General features: G+C 44.1%; 1 protein-coding gene across 1 annotated transcript in view; it reads right to left on the bottom strand.

Moving 5' to 3' along the window:
• Positions 1–17,102, bottom strand: part of MBOAT1 (membrane bound glycerophospholipid O-acyltransferase 1) — a 116,266-nt gene extending 99,164 nt beyond the window's left edge. Inside the window, exon 1 of the mRNA XM_017862204.1 lies at positions 16,567–17,102. Coding sequence (XP_017717693.1) covers positions 16,567–16,665 — 99 coding nt within the window. The 5' untranslated portion in view covers positions 16,666–17,102. The remainder of the gene's footprint in view (positions 1–16,566) is intronic.
• Positions 17,103–19,162: the final 2,060 nt, after the last annotated feature.

The raw sequence follows: 19,162 nt of genomic DNA, 5'->3' as shown, positions 1-19,162 counted from the left end.
TAGAAACCAAGATCCAGGCTTAAGTGTACTCGTTGCTAATGGTGTGTCACCTTTTGTAGACCTCTCAGTTGACACGGAAAGAAATTGCGCGCGCGCGTGTGTGTGTGTGCGCATGCGCACAAATCCTTCACTATACACCGATCTATAAATATGTTTATATGTAACCATCTGTATCTATATTAAACTAAACATGAGTTCATGCTGATACACTGATCATTTCATGCACAACCAAACTGTCAGAAAGTAAGAAGATTCCTCAGATGCCAGAAATGCAAGAAAAAGCAAAAATCAGAGAGACAAGCATGCCTGGAGCTGGCATTTTTCCCTGGGGTATATACCCATCCAGGTGGCCTAGAGTTTGGGCAAAGGAGACAAAGCAGGCTGAGAAGGGAGAGGTGGCAGGAAGAAATGAAGGTTGTGCATAAAATTAAGATTTATCCCGAAGCCAGGAACCCCTCCTAAATTCTGAAGGGAGACACCTCACAGGGATGAGGTCCTCCCCACAGAGGGAAACAGCAAATGTGTTCTTATTTGGGCTTTGTCTCTGGGTAGAGGGACAAAAAGTGCAAAGACTGCCCTGAGAATGAGAGTTTGGGGGCCTAAATTCACATGCCCTGTGTGGTCAACAAAAATCCAAAGCAGCAAATGCATTTTAAGGGAGCCTGGATTGGGAATACCTCAGCTGCAGAAGCCTAAATTCTATCAAAAGGATTCCACTTTAAATCTGGTCTCAAAATATTTCCACAGATAATGCACAACAGAACATAAGCACCCAATCAAAAATCACCAAAGACCCTTGGAAATGTAAGAAGCCAGTCACAAAGACCACATACTGTATGATTCTATTTATATTAAATGTCCAGGAGAGGCAAACTGAGTGAGAGAAAGTAGATTAGTGATTTCCAGGGTTAAGGAAGAAGGGGGGATAGGGAGGTAGAATATGGGAGGAAAGGAGGACTACTAATGATCCAAGGTTCTTTTAGATGGGATGAGAATGTTCTAAAATTCAATACCATTGTCACAATCTTGTGAATATACTAAAAAACAGTGAACTGGACCAGGTGCAGTGGCTTACACCTGTAATCCCAGCAATTTGGGAGGCTGAGGCAGGCGGATCACCTGAGGTCAGGAGTTTGAGACCAGCCTGGCCAACATGGTGAAACCACATCTCAACTAAAAATACAAAAATTAACCAGGCATGATGGCGCATGTCTGTAATCCCAGCTACTCAGGAGGCTGAGGCAGGAGAATCACTTGAACCCAGGAGGTGGAGGTTGCAGTGAGCTGAGAGAGCACCATTGCACTCCAGCCTGGGCAACAAGAGCGAAACTCCATCCATCTAAAAAAGAAAAAAAAAAAAGTGAACTGTACACTTTACATAGGGGAATTATAAGGTAAGGTAATGAGATCCCAGAATAGAAAGAAGACATTAATGGAAAAACTGGTGAAATTCAAGTCTGAAGTTTATTTAATGGTTATATATTAATGTTGGTTTCGTAGTTTTGACAAATATACCACAGTCATGTAAGATGTTAACACTGGGGTAACCAGGGTGAGATGTATGTGAAACCTCTCCATACTATCTTTACAATTTTTTTTTTTTTTAAAGAGATGGGAGTCTCACTATGTTGCTTAGGCTGGTCTCAAACTCCTGAGCTCAAGGGATCCTCCTGCCTCAACCTCCCATGTAGCTGGGCTTACAAGGACGTGCCTCCCATGAAAGGAAAATAAATTTCAGGACCCCAAAATCACTAAACCAAAGGGAAGTCAAGCTGGGAACTGCAATAGGTAAACTTGCCTCCCATTTTATTCCTAAATAAGATAACTACAAAGATAAAAAAGCTACAAACCACCCTCACAATCTGCCCACAAGGAAATTCCTTGTGGACAAAGGACAAGCAGAACTCAAAGCCATCTCTCTGCCCATGTGACACAAATGCATATCCAATGGCTTCCTCTGCCCTATGGTTTCACTAAGCCAGACTAAGCAAAAGTGACTGTTCCTCTACGCTCCTCTCACATGTAAATTGTGTATTCAGTGAAAGGCTAATCAGAAACTCAAATGAATGCAACATTTGTCTCTTATCTACCTATGACCTGGAAGCCCCGTCCCCTGCTTCAAGTTGTCCCACCTTTTAGGACAGAACCAATGTACATCTTACACAAATTGATTGATGTCTCCTGCCTCCCTAAAATGTATAAAACTAAGTTGTACCCCGACCACTTTGGGCACATGTCGCCAGGGCCCCCGAGGCTGCGTCACAGGTGCGTCCTTAACCTTGGCAAAATCAACTTTCTAAATTGATTGAGACCTGTCTCAGATATTTTGGGTTCATACTCTCCACCTGGCTATCTCTATAACTTCTCTTTAAATCTAAAAATATTACAAAATTAAAAGTTTATTTTTAAAAAATCACCTCTCTGGTCACAGTGGCTCACGCCTGTAGTCCCAGCACTTTGGGAGTCTGAAGCGGGTGGAACAATTGAAGTCAGGAGTTTGAGACCAGCCTGGTCAACACGGTGAAACCCCATTTCTACTAAAAATACAAAAAAATTAGCCAGGCATGGTGGCAGGTGCCTGTAGTCCCAGCTACTTGGGAGGCTGAGGCAGGAGAATCGCTTGAACCTGGGAGGCAGAGGTTGCAGTGAGCAGAGATCACACCACTGCACTCCATCCTGAGCAACACAGTGAGACTCTGTCTCAAAAAACAACAACAACAAAAAAAAAAAAAAAAAAAAAAGAGAGAGAGAGAGAGAAAGAAAAGAAAAGATCACCTAAGAATGTGTTCCATCTTATACGAAGCAAATGGCAATCTTTTAAATCCTGCAAGTCACTTTTTGAAATGCCCATGAGACCCTTGGCACTTTCACGTGAGGTAAAGAAGGTTCATTGCAAAATAACAGAACAAAGATGCTTTCTAAAGACCATCAAGTTCAAGACCTTCTTCAGGAAATGAGATGCATTAGTGGCCCACCCTATCTATGGTTGCCTAACTAGCATTTTCCAGTCTTCACTGATGGTCACTCTACCATCTTGTGACTTTTCTTAGTCAATTCATTGACATTTAAGTTCATTTCCTTTTGTTTAGCAATTTTCAGCCTAGTTGTTCTTGTAACCATTTTTCTTGCTCTTTTCTAACTTCTCCAGTTCTTCTAGAAACTTTGCAGCAGGGAACCAAATCTAGACACATACTACTCTAACAAACATCTGAAGGTTGCCAAGTATACAAGAGGTTTTTCAGCTCTCATAAAAGTCATAAGCAGTCAATTTCTAAATTGTTTTATAGCCCACTAGCTTCCTCAGGATTCTCTCTGCAATTGCAACCAGCTAAGATAAACAGCCATAATTTATCATTCATTGTTAATGTTAAATCAAGTTTATCCTAAAGTTGCCTCCTTACATATTTTAATTTCGACCTAAATGTTCTTCTGTACATCATAAACTTTAACAAGCAGAGGTGTAAACAGACCATACCTACATACTAGTGTCAATCACCGAGTTTTGGCCAATCAAATGTATCCAAATGTTTGAATCTTCTTCAAACAAGGCAAACGCCATCCTGTAATCAATCCAGCTGTTTCTGTACCTTACTTCCATTTCCCGTACTTCACTTTCCTTTTTCTGTCCATAAATCTTCCACCACGTGGCCGTGCTGGAGTCTCACAGCCTACTCCGGCTTGGGAGGCTGCTTGATTCGGGAATAATCCATTGCTCAACTAACTCCTTTAAATTTAATTTGGCTAAAGTTTTTATTTTATCATTATGATGAAACAGAGCTCCACTGTCTATTTTGATGAAATTATTGTTTTAATATACAGCCTCACTTTGCCCTTCTTTTAAACTAACAAAACTGGTAATGAGATGAATATATTTTCTAAAGACACTCTAAATACATCTGTAGACAGAAAAAAACCCGTGTACATCAACTTAAGTTTTGCACCATAGTAAAACTAAATATGAAACCGGGTAAACTTTAACTCAACAAAAATGAAAGTACCAAAAAAAATCAAAACAAAAACAAAAAAAATAGTCTTTTATTTCCTTTTGTAAACTCTTTCCCAGTCTGCATACATGAATAAGAAGAAAACCTTCTTTTGTCCTTCCTTCCACAATTTATATAAAGTGACTTTCTGAATTTAATTCTGTATATATGTTGATTTCCCTCCTTTTTGTTAAATAACATGCAGGGCCCGGCACGGTGGCTCATGACTGTAATCCCAGCACTTTGGGAGGCTGAAGCAGGCAGATCACGAGGTCAGTAGTTTGAGACCAGCCTGGCCAACATGGTGATACCCTGTCTCTACCAAAAATACAAAAATTAGCCAGGTGTGGTGGCAGGCACCTATAATCCCAGCTACTTGGGAGGCTGAGGCAGGAGAATCTCTTGAAACCAAAGGGCGGAGGTTGCAGTGAGCCAAGATCATGCCACTGCACTCCAGCCTGGGCAACAGGGTGAGACTCTGTCTCAAAATATATAAAATAATAAAATAATGTGCAGGTAAGTTAACATTTATTGTTTGGAGACAATAGGCAATTATCTTTTACTAGAATGCAGAAAGGAGGCTATAAACACCTCAGCATTCCTAACGGACAAAAATTAGAAGCTCTTTGCAACATCTTTCTGCCAGAGTATAGTTCACATGTTCCTAAGGCATCCTGGCCTTACTCTAGGTGAGGTGAAAGAAGACAGAAGATTCCAGAGCCCCAAAGGTCAACTCAGTTCACCCAACATGTGGTGAATTGCACACATTTCGTTTGGAGAAATAAGAAAGCAAATTATACAGGTACAATCTTTTTAGCTAAGTCTACTAAAATTGGAAGAAAAAAAGTCTTGGTTTGTCGTCTTTACCTTCAAAATGTGTTCTTTTACAAGCTAAAACTAACCCTTTTGCACTAAGGTCGAAGGTCTTGAAATTCCAGAGCCAAACTGGTTTTAAAGAGCACTGTTTCCAGGAGATGGGGATATTAAGAATTCTGGAGAAGTCTACTGCCACCAGGCCAGTAGGAGGCAGAGTCATTTTTATCCCTAAGGCACAAGAGATAAGGGAATAGTTAATGTCCTTATGCCCATCCCAAGTCACTTCTCTCCATTTAAGGGGACACTGGAAACAAACCCCAAGTCTTCTGCCTCCCCCAGCTCATTGCTCTTCCACCGACAGGTCTCATTGCAAGTAGCACTCCAGGGTGTCCATATTCCTGGGAATGTGAGCAGAGAAGGTAGTGCCACCATGAAAGGACCCCTCTCCAACCCTCTCACTCCCCCAACACCACCATTTGCAGCATTTGCTAAAGGAGAAATTGTAGGGTGACCAATCCCCCACCAGGTTATTTAAGGGTGTACGTCCGCTGCTTGAACCTTGAAGGCTGGGCAGTCAGCCAAGGTCATGGTGCCCAGCCAAGGAGCAGGTGTCCCTGAGAACCCAAACATCCCGGAGAGTATCTGTGAACCTATCCAAAACAAAACAAACAAACAAAAAAAAAACACACACACACACACAGTTGCATTACTCAAACATAGGAGGCAAAGAGCCAGAAAATCATCTCAAAAGCAATTTAGACACAAGAGGTGATGAGGATCTCTAGAGCTGTCCTGCTGCCACCCAGGAGTGTCCCATATATAAGTCCTACTAAATTCATCTACTTGCCAAGTTGGACTTGTCTGAGTCATTCTTTGGTCTCTCAGCTCCTTCCCGGTTTGTGGGGGAGTTATAATTCCAGATTTTTCTCATAACACAAAACCATGACTGGAAGAACAGAAACAAAGCTTTCAGAAAAGGCAGAAAGGAAGTTCAAAAGTCACCAGAGCTCTATATATACAGACATGAATCAATCCCTAAGAGACACTGTTAAGTTGAAAGGAAGAAAGGAAGAAAAGAAGGAAGGGAGGGAAGGAGGGAGGGAGGGAACCATAGGCTATCACTTATGTCAGAAAATGAGACAAAAAGATTCTGGGCATATGTAGACACAGACTATCTCTGAAACCATGCAACTGAACCATGGAAATCTGGCCAGCTGGAAACAGGGGAAACAGAGGTAAAAGAGACGGACCTTTCCTTATATCCCATTTTCTGCTTGTGACTTTGATAGTAAGTGCCTGTACTACCTAATCGGAAAAGTGATTTTTTTTTTTTTTTTTTGAGATGGAGTCTCACACTGTCGTCCAGGCTGGAGTGCAGTGGCATGATCTCAGCTCACTGCAACCTCCGCGTCCTGGGTTCAAGCAATTCTCCTGCCTCAGCCTCCCAAGTAGCTGGGATTACAGGCATGTACCACCACGCCCGGCTAATTTTGTATTTTAGTAGACATGGGGTTTCACCATGTTGGCCAGGCTGGTCTCGAACTCCTGACCTCAAGTGATCCACCTGCCTTGGCCCCTCCAAGTGCTAGGATTACAGGCATGAGCCACCCTGCCCGGCCTGAAAAGTGATTTTTGTAAACTGCATCTGTATAAAATAAAAGCTTTTAAAAAATCAACAAAAAATAAAAATTTAAAAGAATGTAATAGATAAATAAAATGAAAACAGAGAGCAAAAAAGAATACCAGGGCAGGGGGTAGGGGAGTCTCAGGAACAAAGAAGTTTAACTGTGACACTCACAGTTAAACCACTTCATGAAATTTCATGAAATGACTTTTGAGTTTAGTAACTTCCTGTAAGTCTTAGCAACCTTTTGCTGTGTACCTTTGCTGACTTATCTGTTTCAAGTCAGCCACAGAATGATGAATGAGACAAAGTTAAAAAAGAAATAAATAAATAACAGAATATTTTAACATTTTAACTCCTTGTTTGAAATAAGAGTTTAGGGCAACTTGAACACAAACTTTTCAAAGGTACCCTTGCTCTTCTCCAAATTACATTAGAACCTGAGTTCCCTGTTTTGTTTTGTTTTTGTTTTTGTTTTTTGGTAAATAAACCTGAGAATGGAATATTTATAATAAAATGGTAGTTTGCTGGAAATCCCCAGCAATATCAGCCCAGAAACCTTCATTAAACCCTTTAAGGTGATTGTGGACTTTCAAACCCATCTCTCAAATTAATCAGTTTTACTANTTTTTTTTTTTTTTTGATAACTAAAAATCACAATGCAAATAGGTTAATGAATTAATCTTTTTGCAGATAGTTACATTTCTCAAGCTTTATTAAAAGAAATAGTTATCTTTTAATAAAGCACATTTTTAACCAGTACAAACTCTTTGGAGTTACTTTTCCCACTGATGACTCTCTATCTTTGTGTTTGCATGGCAAAACTACTAGAAATTGTTATTAATGAGACTGCAATAAGTTATCCCTTTATCTTGTTTACTAAAAGAGCTGACTTAAAATAGAAAGCCTTTGAAAAGCACACAGTCACTGTTACTAAGTGACACAGACTGAATTCTTTATACAAGTCACTGGTACAAAAGATATTTCCAGATTTTACCTCTTTAGATATAATCTTTTAATGAAATTTTCCTTTATAAATGTAATTCCTGGCTGGGTATGGTAGCTTCCGCCTGTAATCCTAGCACTTTGGGAGGCTAAGGTAGGAGGATCACTTAAGCCCAGGAATTCAAGACCAGCCTGGGCAACACAACAAGACCCTGTCTCAATAAAAAATAAAAATAAAACAAATAAATGTAATTCCAAGGCCAAGCTACAGAATACAGAGTATTTGACTATATGGCATCTTTTGTGTGTATGACTTGACTTTAGACTGCTAAGGGAAATTTCTACATGTTCACAGAAATCTGAAACAACTGGGCCAAAAAAAAATGATACTAATAGCTGCATTTATAACTGGAGGTGATGAGTATATGAACTGCACACAATGAAAATGGGAATGGAGTATGCCATCTTTAAATAATCCAAGATAAACATTTCACTATCAGCAACTGAGCCATGAATTAATTTTCCAATTAGAAATTAGGCCCATTTAATCTGATATTCAGGTTCCAAATAATAAACAGGCCTAATTCAGTTGGTGAAAAGAACTGGCTCCCAATTTTATCTTAATTAAGTCATTCATTCCAATCCAAAAATGTAAATAAAATTCCATTTCAATTCAACAAACATGTATTTAGCTCCTACTTTGTCCTAAGCATACAAAGATGACGAAGATTTATCCTGGGTGGTATTAAATAAAATTAATAAGGAGCGATTGTTTTGGACCAAGCTCCTGCACTAGGCCCCACAGACCAGACCAAACCAGAATGGAGTCACTGGAACTAGGAGCTATATAAACAAACAACTTTACAATGGACCCGTTTTCAAAAAAACAAAAACAAAAAAAACAGGAGCTTCACAGCAACCAACAGAAAAGGGGCCCAGGCTACCTGAGCCAGTATAAGGAAGTCCCATCTTTTTTAACCTTATAAGGAAAGTAACTTTGCTTCTTATTCTTTGCTTCTGCTTTCTTCAGCCTTTTCTACCTGTAAAGTCCACCTCTTCAGCTCAGCTCAGCCTTGCCATTTTACAGATGGGATGCTGCCAGATTCATAAATCACTAATAAAAGACAATCCGATGTTTAAATTCAATTTGTTGATATTTTCTTTTTGGATAATGATCCCTGCCCACAAAGAATGTGATTCTCTTCTCTTCCTCCTAGAATATTCCGATGGTCTCATCTGGCCCCTCTCCCCTCTAATTTCCCTCCTGCTTCTAAAGCAGCTGCTCCCAGGAAGTTCTCCCCCAGCACCGTCTCAGGAGAGGCCCAGAGATGCCGAGGCCCCATGTCCTCTGGCAATGGTGTGTGCGTTGAGCACATGTATTTCAAGGCTTACAGGCAAACAGCAGTTTACCAAGTGTCTACATGTCTGTCTCATAGAAGGCACAGATAATTCACTAATCTCTGTATCTCCATTTAGCCCACTAGCACACAGCGCTCAATAAGTAACTATGGAAAGAAGCCTCTCAGTCAGGCAGGACAGAGAGACCAAAAAACATCGACGACATAAAGTGAAAGGCAGAGCAATGTAATATGGATAGAATGCTATGGAGAAACAGAGAGGAAGAAGGGGTCCATTTGGCCCTGGTGGGGGAGAGAGAACTGGGTTGCAGAGGGAAAACAGGAGGAAAGGATTTTAGGGCCCAGCCTGAAAACAGGAATTGAGGACCAGGACGAGGAATAAACCTCCAAGGAGAAGGAAGTGTGTGTGTGCAGAGGCTGGAGGGTGTGAAAGACACACCGTGTTTGACAGATAGGAAGTAAACAGTCCACTGTGGTGGAAGCACAGCACACAGGGAAAATGGTGCTGGGATGCAGTGCAGCAACCAGAAGCACGGCCTCCAGTGACAGACCTGAGTTCAAGTCCTGCCTCTGCCCCTGCCCAGCTACAAGCAAGTAACATAAGCCCTGGGGACTGCTTCCTAACTTGAAATTTGGGGAACAGGCTGAGTGTGGTAACTCATGACTATAATCCCCGCATTCTGGGAGGTTGAGGCAAGAGGATCATTTCAGGCCAGGAGTTTAAGACCAGCCTGGGCAACATGGCAAGACCACATCTCTACAAAAAATACAAAAATATTAGCAGGTGGGGTGGTGTGCACATTTAGTCCCAACTACTTGGGAAGCTGAGGCAGGAGGATTGCTTGAGCTCAAGAGTTTGAGACTGCAGGGTGCCATGATCAAGCCAGTGTACTCTAGCCTAGGCAACAGAGTGAGATCCCATCTCAGAAAGAAAAGAGAGAAAAGGAAGGAGGAAAGAAGAAAAAAAAGAAAGAAAAAATTTGGGGAAAGAAGGAAGAAATTTGGGGAATAACTTTTAGTACTGTATTAACTGAGAGAATGCATGCAGAGCAGTGCTGAGAGCATAAGCATTCAATGTATAGAGTTGTCAGTGTCCTTAAGCCAGACAGGTAAACTGAGGCCAAGTTGTGAAGAACCACCTCTCGTTCCATGACAGGAAGGCTAAAGCTCCAGGACACACTAGGCCTCTGCTTCAAATGCCAGGGAATATATGGCCATACCTGTGATCTCTCTGTCCTCCCTTCAATTTTTGTCAAATCTAGCCACCAGACTGTGACACCAGCCAGCAGTTTCCAGTAGGCCAGCCCACCTTCTGGACTTATCCGGAATCCTCCACCATGGAGATGGCCCATCCTCACACAGGCTCTGAGGGACAGTCCCCAACTCCACCAGCCCTGCCCTCTGCAACTGTGTGGACCTGGGGGTTTATACCTCACCATCTTACCCCCATCCACATTCAATGCCCTCAGGCTGCTTCCAAAAGGCCCCCCCACCTGCCACCAGCAAGCTCTTCAGAACCACAAAGGAACTTTCCACCACATGAATGTGCAGCTCCAGGAAGGACTGCAAAGTTCAGAGTCAGTCACTGGACACCGCCTCATCAGGGTTCTGAGACCCTAAGGGGCCACCCTACCTGCCTAGACCCCTCCCACACCTCCCAACCCTCACTCACATTTTGCAAGTGCCACTTCTCAACTTGCATCCATGTGCTGCCCCGACTTCCTTCTCCCCCTCCTCTGTGACTCATATTCCCACTCCCTTCCTTTATACTGCTGACCTTCACAAAGCCCGCCCTCTGTTCTCATTTTACCACCACGACAGCAAAGCCAAGGTCAGAAGCAGCAGGTCAGGGCTTTTCCAGACCCCCCATTGCTGCTTTGCACTGTTTTCTTTTTCTCTTTTCCTTTTTTTTTTTTTTTTTTTTGAGATGGAGTCTTGCTCTGTCACCCAGGCTGGAGTACAGTGGCACAATCTTGGCTCACTGCAACTTCCCCATCCTGGGTTCAAGTAATTCTCCTGCCTCAGCCCCCCGAGTAGCTGTGGCTGCATTCATGCGCCACCACACCTGGCTAATTTCTGTATTTTTAGTAAAGATGGGGTTTCACCATGTTGGCCAGGCTGGTCTCAAACTCCTGACCTCAGGTGATCTGGCCCCCTCGGCCTCCCAAAGTGCTGGGATTACAGGCGTGAGCCACCAAGCTATTTTCCTTCCACTATCCTCATAGGAAACCTTTCCTCCCTCCGGACTCCCTCACACTCCTAATGTTATGTGAGAAGATGCAGGCAGAGGTGCAGGCTGAGTGCATGACAGACAGCAGGCCAGGTCACACCCTCTCTGCTCCCTCTTCCTGCTTTCAGAATCTACCCACCTCTGGTGACTCCTCCATATTCCTGGAAACCTTAGGGACCTCATAGTCTTCTCCACCGCAACTCCCCAAATTCACCTGGATACCATCAATGTCAAGAAGGACAATCCATCAAATACAAATACCCCATTTCCCGTTTGCTACACTGAACAGACTTTCATCCCGACCCTCAGGTGCACACCCTGATTTTCATCATCACCCAGAAAGACTTCACTAGAAATCCTTCACTCGCATATCCCAGCCCTCCAGCTCTCTCACTTCCTCTGTACCTGCCCCTCCACGAACCACCATCTCAAGAAGTTTTCCTCTTCACTCTTATCACCACCAACCATTTGTCAGCATCTTTTAACATCCGAGCTTCTTAACTTCCCAACAACCTTCTCTGAAAACTTCTGTTTCACTTTTGCTCCTGAAAGGAGCTGCTGAAAGAAAAAAAGCACATATTTGTGCATATTCATTGGTCTAAAAATGTATAATTGTCAGTAGGTTGATTATATTCAGCGGCTCATTCAACTGACCTTGTCAGTGCTTTCTCAATTTCCTTTAAATACTTCTCTAACCCTGCACTCATCCGCAAAACCCCTGCTTCCTCCTCCATCCCTACCTCCTTCAGTGAGGACCTTCCATACCCCTTCACAAAATGAAAATCTTTTCACAACGTAAACCCTGCAATATCCTCCCTTGACTATAGTAATGGCTCTCCAACTTTAGTTGGCATAAGAATCACTTGGGAAGTGCCCTCACACCCTGATACTCAAATTCAGCAGGATAGGGCGGGATCCCAGGAACACCCATGGCAGAAGATTCTGATGACAATCCATGCACCATATTTGAGGAGATCCGATTATCAGGCCAAATCCAGCCCACTGCCTGTTTCTGTGTGGCCTACATGCTACAGACGCATTTTACATTTTAAAGGGTTAAAAAAAAATCTAAGGAAGAACATTTCAAGACTTGTGAAAATTACATGAAATTTAGATGTCAGGATCCATAAATAAAGTTGCATGGGAACTCAGGCCTTGACTACAAAGAGACTTTAAATTAGTTTGGAATTAAGCTTACAAACCCAGCAAGATAACTAACAATATAAGGTAACATTTACCAAGCATTAAATGTAAACAGTAAATTCTACATGAGTCCAGCATGTCCTGTGGGCATTCCTTCTCTATTCTACCATGGCACCATCTACAAACCTGTACAGCGCCTACACAGGTCTGTGACCATATACAGCCTATACACTTACATTGGCCTTTTGTTTCCTCTAGAGTATATAAGCCCTTATAGGATGGGGACATTGATTTTTTTCATCCTTGTATTTCTACCACATGGCCAGGTACCTGGCACTAATAGCATTAAATAAATATTTAATTGATTTAACAATGACTGGAATGTGAGCTGAGCTTTTAATGAAGGACAAGACTTAGATAAGAAGAGAACTGAAGGCTGGGCTTTGCAAGCATGGCCAAGGGAAGCAACCAGGACTGACAGCTCCAGATAGGTAAAGAAACTTTGTAGTCGGCCGGGTGCAGTGGCTCACGCCTGTAATACCAGCACTTTGGGAGGCCAAGGTGGGTGGATCACAAGGTCAGGAGTTCGAGACCAGCCTGACCAACATGGTGAAACCCCATCTCTAATAAAAATACAAAAATTAGCCAGGCATGGTGGCGTGCTCCAGTAATCCCAGCTACTCCGGAGGCTGAGGCAGGAGAACTGCGTGACCCTGGGAGGTGGAGCTTGCAGTGAGCCCAAGATCTTACCACTGCACTCCAGCCTGGGTGACAGACTCCGTCTCAAAAAAAAAAGAAAGAAAGAAAGAAACTTTGTAGTCATGGGCCCAGGTGAAATAATCAAACTCACTCCTGGTATCACCATCAGTCTGGAGTACCACGTCTTTAAAGCTGGTCTTCATTCATTCAGACTTTTAAATGGTGACACAAGCTTACATTAATAATCCTAAACATTCGCTGTTTTAACCTCAAAATTATTTCCTGGATTCTTATCTCCTGGTCTATTTTCCCCTTGCCTCTTTTGCTGCTGATGCTAAATGGCAGGGGGCGGGGGGGGCAGGAAACACCTCAGAGAGTCCTAGTGTAACACTGAATTCATACTTCATGCACGCACACACACACAGTTTGAGAGCACCATCAGGTAAAAAACCCCAAAAATGCTTTGGTGGTGGGCAGAATTTCCAACCACCAAATTGGAAGTTCCTTAAAGCCTGGAAAAACTTTCCATTTCAGCTTTCACATCTCCTAGGACATAACTGTGCACTACACAAATTACTAATGTCAACATTATCATCTGTTTTGGCAACTGAGTCAATCTTGCAAACCTTTAGTTTAAAGGCACATCAAGTTACACTCCACAACCAAAACAGAGTGGGGAGGACAGGAGCAGATGATTCCTTGATTCCCCCAAAACGGGAAAGAAAAGTGCTTGCCTGATTTATCCTAAGTGAAGGTTTTTATTGGAGTAGTCCTACTAACTACGGTAGCTCTGTACTTGCTCACTGGACAGGGGCCCATCATTTAGAAATCAAGTTTTCAACAAGCTTATCTTTGAAGCACCTATAGAGGCCCACAAGTCATCATCCCATTTCCTGTATTCTGCATCTGAATTACTATGCTCTATCTGTCTCTAATTAAGGGAGATAATTTTACATTTCACATCTTTAGAAGGATGTCAGACTAATCAAAGTTCCCTGGAAACAAAAACCATCGACTTTTCCTGAGTGTAGTTCTAACCACACACAGGCTTTCCTATTTAAGGATGCCACAAAGTTAACAGAAACAGATAAATGCAAGAATCAGATGAAAAAGAATGAATAAAGAGTTCTCCACACACGAAGCAGAATGCTTACCAGGTATTTCCATGTTTGCTGATAATAAACTACTTGACACAGGATCCAGAGGCTAAAGACATTCACAGGAGTGCAATCAATCAGGAATTAGGATGTAAAGACATTAGGAAAATGATTCAGTGTCCTTAAGAGGCATACAAAAAAACTATTTGAGTAACTTGAGATATTTATTTTATAATTTTGAGCGTATCCCAGACCAATCAAAAGTCACTCTCTAATGGGACAGGAGCAAACACGTATCAAGGCCTGCACTCTTATCCTCGGGTTACCCCCCAGATCTGGCTCCACCTTTATCCTGCCTGTCCTGTGCCATAGGAGGAGCCCCTGCAGGCTGAGGCCAGTAACTTTTGGGGGTCACTGTGAAGAGATGGAAGGGCTACAAGGTAGGAAGAAGGGCTGAGGTTCTCTCTTATTCTACACAACCTCCAAGCTGGTCCTGCTCTCACAAATGGCAGTGAAGTTCCTCCACTTTCCCCTCCAGCTGCCCCCTACTTCTGATCTCAGCACCTCAACATCCTTTGTTGATTCCCTTAACCTCGCCCATGCCCCTCTAAGTAACTCATTAAAGTTCGTTCATTTCAGCCAATGGGGTTGGTTCCTGTTTCCTGCAAGGACCCTGTCTGATACAAGAACCTTCCTAATGTAAGGCATTTTACATCATATAAAATTTCTCAACCTCAAAATGTAGGTCTTATTGTCATCTCCCATTTTACACAAGGATGCTGAGGCTCCAAGAGGGTCGAGTACCAGCTGGCAGTCATGAAGGGAAGTTTGCTGGCAGAGCTGGAATTGCACCCAGGTCAGTCTGACATCTAAGCCCTTAAAAAGCCTTAAAAATGGGAAAGGGAAAACCACACAAAGCTTCCAAACTCGCAAGTCACAATGTAGCCTCCTTGGGCCTAAAATAAGCTACCTGGGGCACTGCCTTTTAAGTGCTTCTTCCACCAAGGGTCATCCAGACTCGCTCCTGCTGGAGGGTGGTCAGACTGACCTAAGAGCCAAGAGATCTCAGGTGCTCCTGGCCATGGCAAACATTTCTCCTTCGGTTTATCCCAGAAGTCCCTCCCTCGCTCCCAGTCTTAAACATCCATAAGGCTCTTTTGTTCCTTTTTATGAATTAAAACCAGAATTACCTTTATAGGAAAGTAGGCGATGCAATTGAAAGACATTAAAAACATTATTCTAGCACCTCCCAGCCGTAACTTGCCATGGTCCTTTAGCCATACAAAAAGCCTTCCTGGAGTCTTTCTAGCTATGTAGAAGAGCTTAGAAGAGAAAATGCAATTAAAATACCCTCTGATATGGAGTGGAGAGGTAAGTACAAAACAAACTCCCCTTAAGGAAATTCAGCTATGAGTTTTATTTAATTTCAGAACTAAAGAATTTGCTATTATGTCTGCCTCTGCCTGGGTCCCTGGGGCTATCTCATCCTCACCAGAAACTAAAGAATAATTTACAAAAGCACAAATGCTTTGGCACCTGAAACCCTTCCCAAGTTCCTGATTTTCTCGATTTTGCGACTGATGAGAACACAATGGTCGCATCAGGTGGAGTTCTCAGTGAGGTCCTCAAAGTGAGCCAGGTATGAGGGTGGCTCAGTGAACAGGACCCGAATAAGGCAAATGTCCAGGTTTCACTTTCTCATTGCTGAAGGGGTGTGCGGAAAGGGCAGCAGGTGTGCTCTGGTTAAAAGGAAAGGAAAAGGAGCACTGGTGAGAGGAAGGGGAAGAAAATCGGGCAAAAAGCATGAAACAAAACAGGAGCGCAGTGGGTCCTCCCCCCGCATGCCCTGCCCATTTCCATTTAAATCAACATTTACTGATTGGGTCACTACTAAGCATCCCGCAGATCTAGCCTGCAGCACCCGAAGAGACAAGGAAATGCGTAAGACTAGGCTTCATCTTCAGGAAGGCTTCTTGCCAGGAATCACTGTTGTTGCCATTTTTAATTTTAATGGTTGTAGATAATTCCTGGACAGTTCAAATAACTCTGCTGGGGCCCCTCTCGTCCCACTAACCTGTCCTACTCGGAAGCTGCAGCCCCAGACATATGAGCCAACCGAACCCTGGGAAAACCGAAGTGTCCTTGTGTGTCCCGCATCACACATGGTACAAAGTAACTGTCACCCCTGAACAAGCCTCGCCGCAGAAGTCTAAAACCCAGGTCTTGCATTCAAAATCTATAGACTACAGTCTACAGATTAATCGCCCTTATTTTTTAAGTAGGGTCATCTAAGTTAAAAATAACAACGACTTGAGGACACTGATGAAAGAAACTCTGGTTTCATTTATCAGACTACTTCAGAACTTGAACTTGATTAAAGGAAATGAGGCAATCCCAAACTTAAAGAAAAAAATCTTTAAAAAAAAAAAAAAAAAGTTCAGTCAGTCGAACTTGCCGCGCAGGCTGTACCAATATTTTCACACAAGGAGAAAACACTAACACCAACTCAAGAAGGAAAAGAAAAAAAAAAAAAAAAAAAAAAAAACAGCTGTCTAGTGTGTGGCTGTAAAATACGCCATGGAGGCGGAGGGACGGTGGATAACACTTTCGCCCGCCCCACGTCCGCGATCGCTGGGGAGCTGGGGTCGCTGCGCTCGCGGCCCACAGTTACCTGGTCCAGCGGGATGCCCAGGAGCTCGCTGAGCGGGTGTAGGCAGGTGGAGCCCGTGGTGCGGTAGGAGAGGCTGGACGGCTGCGGCTCTGCTGCCATCCTGCATCTTCGGGAGGTGGCTGCCCCGGTCCCAGCCCGCAACACCCTCTGCTCGGCGTCCTCCCACCCGGGTGCTCGTGGGTGGTTGCACCGAGGGGCGCACGTCTGCCTGGTTCGCGGGGGAGCGAACGGGAGGGAGGCCGGGGGACACGAACCGGCGCAAACTCTCTGGGCGCAAACTTGGCGTTGGCGCTGGCGCTGCAGCCGCGGGCGCCGTAGGAGGGCCGGGCCCAATGCGCCCAGCTTCCCGCTCCCTTCCTCTCCGCGCCCATTGGCCCGGCCGCTCGGGACGGCCCCGAGAGGAGGGAAGGAGGGAGGAAAAGTGGGGACTCCGAGCCCGGCCCCCGAGCGCCACCCGGCCCGCCCAGCCCGTCCTGCACCGAGGCGGACCAGGAGAGGGAAAGCGACGCCAGCGGGCGCCGCCGCCTGGCCCTGCAGCTGGAGGCGGGACGCGCCTTTCCTCCTCCTGGGCTGACCGTCCTATCCCCCGGCCAGACGCAAAGACCTCACCCAGCGGGCGCCTTCCACTACAGAGCACCACCCACCCCGCCCCACCCTGTTTTGGTTTCGTCGCCGCCGCAGTCGAAGCGAATGAATGGCTGCGTTTCCCTTTCAAGCCCCAAAGGGTTCCTCTGCCAGTGGCTGGAAGCTCGAGAGACCCTGCGCTGCTAGAGAATGCCGCAGCCACCAGAATCCCTACTTCCTTTACCCTCCTCTGCGCTAGGCATAGTTTCCTACACCCTGATCTGACATGCTCGGTGTCACACAAGCAAATACAGGAGACTGCTAGCTTCGGGTCACTTCCGTCTCTGTGGAGTGAGAATTATTTCACCTCCATAAGAAACGGTGTTTACTGTTATACTATGTGCATTCTGATAAGTCATTTGCATGCCACAGGTCCTCAAAAAAGGTGCCTTGCTCCTTAACTTCTCTGCCCCCAGACACCCATGCATCACTGTTACTTGGAAAACTTTTCCAAGTTATTGCTAGGTTCTGAGAAACATAAAAATCTTGAAGATTCTTTACAGGAATCGCCAGCTGATGACAAGGGGTTTCAGGAAGGCAATATTCCAGGCTGCCGGGTAGAAAACGAAAGAAAGGGAGCTCACGTGGCCCCCAGCCTCCGCCGGGTAAACCCCTGGAGCATTCGCTCAGAAAAGCAATGACTTTCGGGGCAGACTTGATCAATGTGGCCTCTGGCTTCAAATTAAACCGAGGGCCTTTCAGGCACTGACAACCACTTTCTCTCCAAGACTCAGGCCTCACTCTCGCCTTCTTCAGGAGTTTTATAACCTCCAAGACTCAGGCCTCACTCTCGCCTTCTTCAGGAGTTTTATAACCTCCAAGACTCAGGCCTCACTCTTGCCTTCTCCAGTTTTATCACCATTAAACTGCACTGAGCATTAAATTGCCAGGCCAAAGTTTCTCAAACTATGTCCCCTGTGGAGGAGGCAAAAAAAAAAAAAAAAAAAAAAAATCTGTACCACCACTCCCACAACCTAACCAAATGGAGATGTCACCACCAGATGACAATCTCTACCACTCACAAGCAAACCCACACCACAGACAGAAAGACAGACACACGCACACACGCACACAGGCATATACTTGAGGATCACTAGGCTAGATAGGTCCACTTAATATCATATAGTCCTGGAAAATGACCAGCATTGGAGCAACATTGATCTTTTCCGGAGCTAGATGACAGCTGAAGTGAGATATATGAGAGCAGACGGGGCTTTGTTTTAACAGAAAAAAAAATTAACACTCAGATATGAGTTGCTGAAAAACAGAAGTAGGTCACTTTGGGAAGTATTTCTGGAGCAAGTGCCTCAAACCCTTTATAATTTTCACAAAGCTATGTCTTTCAGACTTCAAAGAATAGTCCTCACATAGGCTATATATATGTGTGTATGTGTGTGCACGCGTGTGTATATATAGTATATATAAATATTTTAATTTATATATTTATAAATAAATGTATACATAAATATTTAATTTATATATAACTATTTTAATTTACATATATACATATATTAGCCTTCCACAGGTTTTTTTTCTCCTCAACAAACACAGTTCATAACCTAGTCTAAATTTTTCTTTTAAAATGGCCAGGTGCAGTGGCTCAGGCCTGTAATCCCAACACTTTGGGAGGCTGAGGCGGGCAGGTCACCTGAGGTCAGGAGTTCAAGACCAGCCTGGCCAACATGGTGAAACCCCATCTCTACTAAAAACAAAAATTAGCCAGGTGTGGTGGCGGACATCTATAATCCCAACTACTTGGGAGGCTGAGGCAGGAGAATCGCCTGAACCCAGGGGATGGAGGTTGCAGTGAGCTGAGATTACGCCACTGCACTCCAGTCTGGGTGACAGAGCAAGACTCCATCGAAAAGAAAATAAAAATAAAAACATACAGCTGGGCGCGGTGGCTCAAGCCTGTAATCCCAGCACTTTGGGAGGCCGAGACGGGCGGATCACGAGGTCAGGAGATCGAGAC

This window comes from Rhinopithecus bieti, unplaced genomic scaffold (genome assembly GCF_001698545.2).
Source record: "Rhinopithecus bieti isolate Rb0 unplaced genomic scaffold, ASM169854v2 scaffold_62795, whole genome shotgun sequence".
NCBI lineage: Eukaryota > Metazoa > Chordata > Mammalia > Primates > Cercopithecidae > Rhinopithecus > Rhinopithecus bieti.
Note: the sequence above shows the minus strand (reverse complement) of the source record. Positions and strands in the feature narration are given on the sequence as shown.